The sequence below is a fragment of the Zootoca vivipara genome, chromosome 6, assembly GCF_965207765.1.
Source record: "Zootoca vivipara chromosome 6, rZooViv2.hap1.1, whole genome shotgun sequence".
NCBI classification, from domain to species: Eukaryota; Metazoa; Chordata; class Lepidosauria; order Squamata; family Lacertidae; genus Zootoca; species Zootoca vivipara.
Window position 1 is genome coordinate 23,362,360 of NC_142589.1, and position 11,711 is coordinate 23,374,070.

Consider the following 11,711-nt stretch of genomic DNA (forward strand, 5'->3'; position numbering starts at 1 on the left):
AAGAAGAAGAAGAAGAAGAAGAAGAAGAAGAAGAAGAAGAAGAAGAAGAAGAAGAAGAAGAAGAAGAAGAGGAGGAGGAGGAGGAGGAGGAGGAGGAGGAGGAGGAGGAGGAGGAGGAGGAGGAGGAGGAGGAGGAGGAGGAGGAGGAGGAGTACCCATGTAGAAAACAGAACAAAAAAATGTTACTGTAATTAACCAAACCTTAACCTAATACAGTCATACCTCGGTTTAAGTACGCTTCGGTTTGAGTACTTTCAGTTTAAGTACTCTGCGGACCCAGAAGTGTTTACTTCCGGGTTCCGCAGCGTGCGCATGCACAGAAGCGATCTGCGCACTTCACGCATGCACAGAAGCAATCTGCATGCTTCGTGCATGCACAGAAGTGCTCTATCGGCGCTTTGCACACGCGCGCTATCGCCACTTGGATTAAGTACTTTTCGGGGTGCGAATGGCATCCTGGAACCAATTAAGTACTTAACCCGAGGTACCACTGTAATTTTATTTTTTATCATCTACAGTACTATCTTATTTATTTTATAGTACAATACATTGATTATTGCCCTCATTTTATGGATCAATGGTCTCATTAGACAGTAAAATTCATGTTAAATTGCTGTTTTAGGGGGTGTTTGTCATTGTCTGGAACAGATTAATCCACTTTCCATTACTTTCAATGGGAAAGTTCGCTTCAGTTTAAGTACGCTTCAGTAACCAATTAAGTACTTAACCGGAGGTACCACTGTACGGCATTTATAAAAATGAATTCCCCCTGGTTGTCCACTGTGAGAATGGGGCGCTGGACAGGACGGGCCATTGGCATGACCCATCATGCCCTTAGTATGTTCTTATGTTTGTGTTCTTGTGATGTGGTGCCTCTGTGTTTTGCTAAGCAGATGATGCCAAGGCAGAAGAAAAGGAGGTGTCAGAGGCTCAGCAGAATGGAGAAAAGGAGGAGGAGGAGGATGGGAAGAAGGACGACAAGAGTGGGATCCGATTCATGTTCAACATCGCTGACGGGGGCTTCACAGGTACACGCGAGCAGGCCCCGACCTCCTGGAAAGCCAGCCTCCCCCTGTGAGATCCTGGTGGCTCAAGCTCTGTTCCTTCTTTGGTTGAGATTGGAGGCAGGCTTCATTGTTACCATCTCAGCCCCATATTTTGGGTTGGAAGTTGGGAAGCTCAGAGCAGTGACTTATACAGAGACACGGCGAGCAGCAGTCTCCTCAGAAGGAGGGACAATTCTGATCCAGTCGCATATGACGCATTACCTGCCCCAAGCAGAGGCTGAGAGGAAGGATGCAAAGCTAGGGCAGCAAGCTGGGCAGAGACACAGCAGGCAACCTCCTCTGAGGGCAGGTAATTCTGCCATGCCCTGCACAGGGAGTGACTGAGATGCAGAGACATGGCAAAATTGCTTACCCTTTAACTGGGAGGAGGAGAATTTCTTATTTCAATTGCATACGGAGCCGTGTGCATTGATGGTGCTATATAAATAACTGTTCAATGCTGTATTATTATTAATAATGGTAATAATAATAGTAATGACGATGATGAATTCACACAGAGGCATAACACAGGATCAGAGGTAAGGCAGAGCCCTGGCAACCCACATAGAAATGTAGGGAAGGGACCCTTAAGGCCCATCTAGCTCAACCCCCATGCAATGCAGGAAATGCAAGAATTTCTTGGCTTGGTTGCCTGGACTCCTGGGCAGCCTGTTGTCCCTCGGCTCCCTGTGGAGCTAATAACAGCGACCTCCCTTCGAGAGTTTTTTGCAAGGCTTCCTACCCACAAGGGCTGTGGAAATGTCAAGCGTTATTAAGCCTCCTCTTGACATTCCAGTCCGCAGCTGGTGTGGCGCCTGAAACGCAGCATTTCTCCGCTCTCGCTTTACAGAACTGCACACGCTGTGGCAGAACGAGGAGAGGGCGGCTGTCTCCCCGGGGAAGATTTACGACATCTGGCACCGGAGGCACGATTACTGGCTCCTGGCAGGAATCGTCACGTATCCTTGGCGTGGTTACGGGAAGTCGGGGAGGATGCGGCAGTGGTTTCCTTCAGCCGCCTCCTGCTGAGTCAGACCATTGCTCCATCTTGCTCAGTATTGCCTACACTGACTGGCAGCAGTGGCTCTCCAGGGTTTCAGGCAGAGGTCACTCCTAGCCCTACCTGGAGGCGCTATCGGAAATTGAACCTGGGAGCTTCTGCATGCGAGGCAGATGCTCTACCCCACTGAACTACGGCCCATGTCGTATTTTGCACATATAAGTTGGTCCTACCCTGTTTCTGCATTAATGTGGGCTTATTATGATGTTTTGTTTTAAAAATGCATGCAGATTCATATTCAGATCTCTATTTTATCTTGTGTGCACATTTCCAAAGGTACTTAATCCTGAAATGAGCGTTTTGGTATGTTTCTTGAGCTGAGGACTCAAAACAGGAGAAGTGTGAAATCCAAGGGGCAGTTCACACGCTTATTCGGCCAAGCTGCACACACAGAGATATAAGAACCTAGGCAGCTGCCCAATCTGAGTCAGACCATTGGTCCATCTAGCTCAGTGTTGTCTACTCTGATGGGAAAGGTCCTACCGAGAGATGGCACTGGGGACTGAGCCAGATGGGCAGCATACAAATTCTTATTATTACTGGATTTTGTGATGAAAACAAATGCAAACAAAAAAAGCATATAACAGGGGTAAGTTCACGCAGAACTTTTTCTCAGCAGATCTCGCCCTGTTACAGGTGCCACGTAATACCCATTCCATATTTGTAAAAACTTGATCCTTTAGTGTGGTGGCACCTACACTTTGGAACTCCCTGCCCATTGAGATCAGGCAGACGCCTTCACTCTATTCTTTTCAGTGCCTGCTAAAATCATTTTTGTTTTAGGCGTGTCTGCCTTGAAGTTTAGAAAGGTGATGCAAGTTTTAATCTGTTTTCATTAGTCTATTGTTATTTTAACTTTTCAAAAAAAAAAGAATAGAAGAAGAAGCCAATTATTGTTGTTAATTTTTTTCAGTGGTCATTTTATTGCTCTCTTTTTTTGGTAAACTGCCCCGAGGTGTTTTTTTTTGGTGTGTGTTTTTTTTACAGTCAATTTATTTGAAAGAAATAAAATGAAATATCAGTGAACATGCAAAAATGCATTCCATTAGGAGGAATGTGCATGAAGATTCTCTGAGATAATCTTCTATAAAAATTGCCCAAGCTGAAGTGGAAATGGGGCAAACCAAATTTAAGACTGGGAAAAGTAGAAATTGAGAGCTCCCTTCTACATCTTTCTTTTCGTTGGCTTTTCCCAGACCCTGAAACTCCCTTCCTAAAGAAGCCTGACGGGCTCACACTTTGCTATCCTTCTGTTGACAGGTGAAGACTTTCTTTTTCCAACAGGCTTTTGGGAACTGACTAAGGAAATGGGTGGCAGGAATGAATGAATGAATGAATGAATGAATGAATGAATGGAGATGTTTCAGATGCCAGATGGTTCTGTTGTTCCCTTAACGCCTCTCCCCTCTGCTGCCTAAGTCACGGCTACGCCCGCTGGCAAGACATCCAGAACGACCCGCATTATGTAATCCTGAACGAGCCCTTCAAGTCAGAGATCCACAAGGGTAACTACTTGGAGATGAAGAACAAGTTCCTGGCACGGCGGTTCAAGGTGGGTTTCCAGAAATACCCGTTCGAGAGTGGCCACATTTGCAGAGGATAAAACCTATCGCCAGGTCTCAGCCGCTGTAGCAAAGACGAGCTTCCACGGACAGAGGCAGTGTACCTTTCAGGATTGACTGATGTAAATCAGGAGTGGGGAGCTTTTGCAGCCCTGCAAATGTTGCTGGACTCCCAGCTCCCTGGCCAGAATGATTCAATTGAAGGACTCCCAGATGTCCTCCCTCCTGGTGCAAACAGGGACAATTTAAATGGGTGTTTTAAATCTCTGCAGCCTGTCTTGATGTGTCCCCCCCCCCACATCCGCATCCCCCTGTGTAATGGGATATTGAAAGGATAAGGCTATCAATGGCAACTAGGCATGATGGCTATGATCTGTCTCCACAGTAGCAGCAATGCTCCTCAATGCCAGTTACAGTAAACAAGAGCACTCTTGGGGCCCCTGCTTATGGGTTTTCCATTAGGGAACCTGCTTAGCCACTGTGAGAACAGGATGCTGGACTAGATGGGCCATTGGCCTGACCCAGCAGGCTCTGCTAATGTTCTCCTGGTCAAAGTTTCGCCCATTCTGCTGCTCCTCGGCTGCTGCTATCTGTGTCAGAGGCCACCTCTGCACCTTGGAGGATTTGGCAAGGTTAACGGCACCTGCTCCCCGTATCCTCTTTGCAGTTGCTGGAGCAGGCGCTGGTGATTGAGGAGCAGCTCCGCCGGGCAGCGTACCTCAACATGACCCAGGACGCCAATCACCCGGCCATGGCCTTGAACGCCCGCTTGGCTGAAGTGGAGTGCCTTGCTGAGAGCCACCAGCACCTCTCCAAAGAGTCCCTCGCGGGGAACAAGCCCGCCAACGCCGTCCTTCATAAAGGTGGGTCTTTCCTGAAAAGGGACCGCCCTCCCCGCTCCACCCAGTCTTGCTTCTCCCATGCCAGTTGGGTGGCTAAGAGAGGAAAGAGATTTTTCAGGTTCGAAGGGAAGCTGAACTCAAACTAACAGCTGTGTTATGGGCAGGAGCGGAGGAAGCTGGGTGCGGTGGAGGCAGGCCGCCCTGGGTGTCATCACTGAGGGAGGTGACAAAATGCTGGGCGGCACTCACCGCGGGGCCTGCAGTGTGTCCAAGCCATGCATCTCTCCTGGGAGTGACGCAGTGGCTTGGGTGCCGCAGGCTCTGCACTGCCCCAGACGGTCCTCCCACTGCCTCCCCCTCAGCTGTAGGGCATCTGAGTGGGAGGAGGCAGGCAGACTCCTCAGAGGCCCCGCGGAGTGTCCTGCCCCGGCTGGCCCCACCCCCGCGGTGGCTGGCCCCGGCCCTGGGCGCACATGCACTGCCCCAGGCGCCTGATTGGCTTGCTCCGCCACTGGTTATGGGAGCGCTGGCAAAATGAACTACTTGGAAGAAGAAGAAGAAGAAGAAGAAGAAGAAGAAGAAGAAGAAGAAGAAGAAGAAGAAGAAGAAGAAGAAGAAGAAGAAGAAGAAGAAGAATTTAAATGTCTGCAATCAGTAAATATAACTCTGTGCGTGTTGTGGGTGGGGGAAGGAGGGGAGAGTTTCAAAGCTTCAAAATTTATTAAACGGTCATAGACCAAATCAACTCATACGGTTATTCAACAAAGGATAACACAGAAATAAACAGAGGACAATTTCAATACAAATTAGGCCATAACAACACTTTAAAATTAAAGGACATAGATAAAATTAGATATTCGCATTCGCCTGCGTATTGACATTGGAAAGCTCTTGTTTCCTGCGTCTGATAGCAGAGACACAGAATTTGGCAACATTGATCGTAATTTCAGGGACCTTGTCTTCGAGGGGAGAGTTTGCACAGTCTGCAGAGAGCGCGGCCAAGGTGGAAACCAGGCCTCACGGGGATTGGTTGAGGGAGTTGGGGATGTTTAGCCTAGAAAAGGGGATATGAATCCATCTTCAAATATCTGAAGGGCTGTCCCACGGAAGATGGGGCAAGCTTCTTTCCTCCTGCTCCAGAGCGCAGGACCCGAACCAATGGACTCAAATTGCAAGAAAGGAGATTCTGATTAGACATTAGAAAGAACATTCTGACGGCAATAGCTGCTCGACAGTGGAATGCAGCTCCTCAGAAGGTGGTGAACCCTCCTTCATTGGAGGTTTTTCAACAGAGGTTGGATGGCCATCTTTCAGGGATTCTTGAGCTATGATTCCTGCATTGCAGGGGGTTGAACTAGACTGCGGGGTACCTTCCAACTTTACAATTCTGTGCCATAGACTTGCATTTCATAGCTTTGGGGGTTCCCATTGGTTACAATTCTCTCTCAGAATCTGATCCCATAATCGGCCCGCCAGGCTCACTTTTCTGTCTATATCAGGAAAACAATCAACGATTTAATTTATTTTAATTTTTATAAATGCTTTTGCATTAAAAATCACTAACAATTTTATCATGGGATAGGTTTTCATGGGCTCTGTCAGATGCACCCACAGCTAATGGATTTCCTATGATGACATGTACTGAAATAAAATATAAGAAATGGTAGCCTAAGTTACACAGAAGTGTGGTGTTGCCAGATGGGTTGGGTTCAGGTTTCTGGGGCTCATAGGTGCCCAACTGTCTTGCAGTCCTAAACCAGCTGGAAGAGCTGTTGAGTGACATGAAAGCCGATGTGACTCGGTTGCCCTCCATGCTTTCCCGCATCCCACCTGTGGCCGCTCGCCTCCAGATGTCTGAGAGAAGCATCCTGAGCCGGCTGACAAACCGGGGGAACGACCCCAGCATCCAGCAGGTTAGAGGCAGTGTTAAAAGGCATCGGTGCATCAACACACCCAGAATGCGCTCCTGTTTTCTCTGGAAAGCCTTTCCCCACTAATCCAGGGTGGGGGTGGGGGTGGCGGCTTGTGGTTTCTGTGTGTGGCCAGATGCTCTGTGTGCATTGGTAAAGAAAAGAGACAAACCATTTATCCGTTTGGGATGCAATTGCATTTCAAACCATATATCTGTTGGGGATGCAATTGCAATCCAGCTGACCCTGTAGCAGTTCAAATTCAAGCCTATTTCTCCTCTTCCCTTGTGTCCACTCCCTCAATTTGAAATTGTGATTATAAATTCTGTGCGGCAGAGGGTTGTTCTTTTGCTAAAGTTATTTTGTACACAGCATCAATCGCTAGCAGTTAAAAAAATAATCATTGTAATATTGATGGTTTCTTTGCTTCTAAAGTGTATCCACCCAGAGCCATTGGGGATGGGGTTGGTTTGTGATTTCAAATAAATGATCTTCCCCATCTCCACCCTCTCCAGGCCTCTTTTGGCTCCTCCCAGATCTACAGCAACAACTTTGGCCCAAACTTCCGTGGTCCAGGACCAGGTGGGATTGTCAACTACAGTCAGATGCCCCTGGGACCTTACGTGACGGGTGAGTTAAGGTTCCTTGCAGCTGCCCCCCCTCTCTTCTCTTAAGAATATAAATTTTAAAGTGGGGGCCATGAGTCAAAAAAACAAAAGGGCATTGGGCAAGCCAGCTGTTTTCTCTCTTATCAATAGATATTTAGCCGTTTGCGAGAGTTTCCTCTGCAGTTCTCATTGCTACGAGAGGTAAGGCAATGCTTATTACTCTCTGATAAACTGTGTTCTGTCTTTTTGGGCAGGGTGGGGGTGGCTGGCACTGCTGTGACCAGCTTAGTCTTCCCGCAGGTGGCAAACGTGCAACCTTTGGGGTTTGCGTTGTCACCTGATGGACAAAACCTTCATTGGTTTGATCCCCTGAGCTTTACGCTGCAATTCTAAGGGTGCTTTCTATGGCGTAATCACCAGACAGTAAGTCTTTGGAGTAAACATACTGTCTTCCCTGCTTTTAAAAATGGCATTGGTCAGGCCACGTATTTAATTCACAAATTGGCCCTGGCTCATGATGGAAGTACCTGATAGAATCATAGAATTGGAAGGGACCCTGAGGATCATCTCAGCCCAACCCCCTGCAATGCCCAAATATGCACCTGCCCCATGTTGTTATTGTTTAGTCGTTTAGTTGTGTCCGACTCTTCGTGATCTGTCCCATACAAGGATCAAACCTGTTATGAGGACCACACTCTAACCAACTGAGCCATCCAGGCTGAACTCAGTCCAAGGAACATAATCCCTCCATTTTTGTCTTTTCAGCAACACCCAATGGACCGCCCTTGAGCCACCCGGATAAAAAGGTCCCCAAGCCCCTGAAAGATGGTGCAACCTTAGACTTCAAGGGACAGCATTGCGATGTCATCTGCATCAAAGATTGAAGTCCAGTCTTGGTGGCTCTGGGCTTGCTGTGTTCACATCTCAAAGTGTTCTTCAAAACAAGGACAGCCCCCCTCATCCCTTGGGCCATTTCACAAACTTCCTTGAGACAGCAAGATTTTCACTTCCTTGTATCTTGGGTTTTTCTTTCGCACTTTCTTATTGAGGACTTGAAAGGTTTGTTGGCTGGATTGCAAATGGATTCTTCAGTTTTTAGCCTGGATGCTGTTCCCCTTTCATACGCAGTTGAATGAGAAACTGGGAGCAGGTGCCAATGTGCTACTCCTCCCCCCCCCCCCGACCTGGATATCTGTGGCAGTCATGACTCAAGTGGAGAACCTTGCTAATGTCTGTTTGGCCTGTGCTTGGAGAAGGTACAAGCTCACTCTCTGAGCTCAGACGTTGAACAGGCTAGGTTGGGTAGACTGAATGCAGCTGCTGCTGTGTGTGTGTGTGTTGAGGAGGCTCTGAACTGTGGTTGTGCTCAATCGAGATACGTGTTCAAGACTGAGGATGCAACCCGCATTGGAACGAAAAAGCCAACTGAGGTTCAAAAAGGAAATATGGACACCAAGGTCTCTGCCCAGCCAAAGACTCCCATCACTTTCTGCAGGAGTTAATCGTTCAGTTAACTCTCTGTCCCATTGAAATCAGTGGGACTTCAAAGTGTTTAATGTTGTTTGGCTAATGGTCACGGTGTAAGAGATTGAAGGCTTTGCAAGGGTCAAGCAATGTGGTTTTTAATTGGCCCCAGTAATGAGGGATATGAAAGCACCAAGCATGTCATCTTCAAGGCCCATCTCACATGTGTGCATCTGTTGCTTGATTTCCCTCTGCTCAGTGACTGGCAGGTAAATTTGACTGCACCAAAAAGAGCTGTGGTGATACAAAAGTTCCGTCTTTGGGGTTTGTGAATGCTCATTCCCAAGCAATGCAACGAAGGCATCATGGTCTGGTCTGCTATCAAGTGATGAATGTGCATGTGTGAACCAGGCTTGGGGTGTACCTTGATCAAACTTAAAAGGAGATGCATTAATGTGCATTGGGATGTGAACCACCACACAGTAGAAAGTCCTCAGTGCCCCTGAGCAAAAACCAGGGCGAGGAGACAAGGGGGTTGCATCCCAAAGTGAATCTACAAGTGCCCAGACATGAAAACATCAATCCAGAATTGTTGATTTGATTTTGTAGGTCCACCCCTTGCCATGACCACTCTGGTCTTTCCCATAAAATGAAGACAGCTGTATATAACTCTTCCAGAGTATAATCTGGGCTTGGTCCCTTTCCACCTGTATATGCTTGAGCAATCTGTTCAAAGGGCCTGGATGCCTTCCTTTTTACCTCTGCCTCTACTAGCTCATACAGAATGTGCCAGTGTCCCCATGCCCCTGTTGTCTAAATCCTGAAAATGTGCCCTGATCTACGGAGAATGCCCTCTGCCCTGGACAGGTGATGGCCGAAGTGAAGAAGGGATCAGTTGCCCCAGGGTTCCAGGCAAACAGGAAGGCAAGGCAAGTTCAGCACCATGGAGAGTGGTCAACCTGTGTGTTTGAAGTCCATGGTCAGCAATCCTGCAGCTGACATAGGCCATAGAAGTTGTCTTAGCAATGTCTTGGAGCAAACTTTATAACCAGGGCTTAGTATTCCTTTAAGTCAGGGGTAGGCAAACTAAGGCCCGAGGGCCGGATGTGGCCCAATTGCCTTCTCAATCCGGCCCGCGGACGGTCCGGGAATCAGCATGTTTTTACATGAGTAGAATGTGTCCTTTTATTTAAAATACACCTCTGGTTTATTTGTGGGGCATAGGAATTCATTCACCCCCCAAAAAAAATATAGTCCGGCCCCCCACAAGGTCTGAGGGACAGTGGACCAGCCCCCTGCTGAAAAGGTTTGCTGACCCCTGCTTTATATAAAGGCCCCCCATGCCCCTTGAAAGCTGCATTTGGCCATTTAAAGGGGCAGTGCCTTTCTTTGCATCTGCTGGCTTCTTCTAAGGCCCCAGGGTTTCAAGCTGTGGAGATACCTCCTCAGGACAATCCTGACCTTTTGAGGAGTCTGCGGACCAAGGTGTTAGGGGTTATTGTGCCTGTGACTCCATATGGTGAGGACCAGGGAATGGTTCCATCTGCTTCTTGGGGCTGCCATTGAAGGAGGACTCTGCCTTTGAGGAGTCCTGATCTGTGCCCATGACAAAAACCAGTATTTTCCCAACAAGTAGCACCTTCGTATGCATTTTTGTTGGGTTACGTGAGCATTGCAGGCACCCAGTGGATGATCCTGGGATGTGTGCCTCAAGTCTCTGCTATTTTGAATGCCTGCCCACCCCCCTTTTCAGATGCTTTCCTGCTATTTATTTCCCCACTGTGCTTTTCAGAGAAGGTTGCACGCTCATCCTTTTCAGCGCATGAGCACAACACTCAGCTATTGGGCAATTGTTTTCACAGTTGAACCAAAGCTATTCCCTGACAACAAAGCTTTTCCAGCTCCCTTTGATTAAGTGAGGGTGGGAGTTTAGTTCCTCATGGTACACACAAGTGCAATGCCAGGAGAGAAAGGCAGAATGTGGAGAAGCCCAGAATGGTTTCCTGTGAGCAGTTCAGGACGCCTTATTAGACTCCTAGATCTTTCTGAACTCTGACACCTGGAAGCCCCGTGTCAGCCTTAGCAAACCATGCACAGGTGAGGGGTTGGCCATCGCTGGACTCCTGGTATGCCACACCACTGACTAGTGCTTGCTGGCTGCTGGAAGTTGGGAGTCCTACAAGATCTGGAGACCCTCTGATGTTGGGGTTGGCCAGAATGGAAAGCACCCTATTTTCCCTCTTCCTGGTCATAGTATTTACTAGTTTTAGCATTGACTCTGCCTGCTTGCCAAACAGTGGCTAGAAGTGTGGTTTTTGCTCTGTACCATTAACTAACTTGGGTCTTAGAAATACAGGCAAATGGATAAAGAGAGGCCTGCCTCTAGGTTGCTCATGTTGAGGATTGACAACAAGCCAGCATTTCATTGCTCTGAGCAGGATATCCATATAGTAAGATGACCGGTTTTGCAGTCCGAAAACCAGTGAGCTTTAGAGTCTGCTGGGATCTGCCCCTGAGTTTCTTTTGCTGGCTCCACCCACCCCAAGTCCCCACCACCTGCCTGCCATGACCATTTCCCTCTGGCTTTGTTTAAGGACCCCCCCTTTCCCCCTCCTCCCCTATCTGAGTAGAAAGTCTGGCTCTTAAGCTGGGAGCATAAATGCAGGTGAGACCAGTTAGATTTCCTAACATGGGTTGTGGGGTAATGAGAAAAGTGTTCCAAGCTACTTTGTCATATTGCTCCTGTGTTTTTATTTCTGTGATACCAGCAAGTGGGACATCAAAGCAGTGCTCTCCCCACCCTTGGGTGGCCTTTCTGGCAAGTTTATAATGCCACAAACTGTGTCCCCCCCTCCCTTTGAATTCTGTGAGTGTCTCAAAGGGTCCCCCCCCCCGCTTTTGTTTTTTGTTTTATTTTTGTGTTTTAATAAATCATTTAAAAAAAGAAACCTGAGGGAATGGCTGGCTGGTTCTTCTCCTGGGTCCCACCATCCTTCTGCTGTTTGGAAGATGGGAAGAGGCACGTTTACAGAAACACTTTTGACATGACGTTTGTCATTGTAAGGAATGAGGAGTCTAGAGTCAATCTGAACCTGCACTAACCACTGCCTGCTACTACCCCATGATTTAAGGCCCAAGGAGAAAACCTGTGGGTTCATCAGAACCTTAGGTCACCCCAGGAAACAAGTGCCAATTTATCAATCTGCCTCGTGAAGCTGC

The 11,711-nt window shown here is 47.9% G+C and overlaps 1 protein-coding gene across 1 annotated transcript in view; it reads left to right on the forward strand.

The window, feature by feature from the left end:
• Positions 1-11,423, forward strand: part of CHD5 (chromodomain helicase DNA binding protein 5) — a 68,365-nt gene extending 56,942 nt beyond the window's left edge. Inside the window, exons 36-42 of the mRNA XM_088671079.1 lie at positions 894-1,028; positions 1,897-2,005; positions 3,526-3,658; positions 4,336-4,531; positions 6,260-6,423; positions 6,936-7,050; positions 7,794-11,423. Coding sequence (XP_088527205.1) covers positions 894-1,028; positions 1,897-2,005; positions 3,526-3,658; positions 4,336-4,531; positions 6,260-6,423; positions 6,936-7,050; positions 7,794-7,912 — 971 coding nt within the window. The 3' untranslated portion in view covers positions 7,913-11,423. The remainder of the gene's footprint in view (positions 1-893; positions 1,029-1,896; positions 2,006-3,525; positions 3,659-4,335; positions 4,532-6,259; positions 6,424-6,935; positions 7,051-7,793) is intronic.
• The last annotated feature ends 288 nt before the right edge of the window (positions 11,424-11,711 follow it).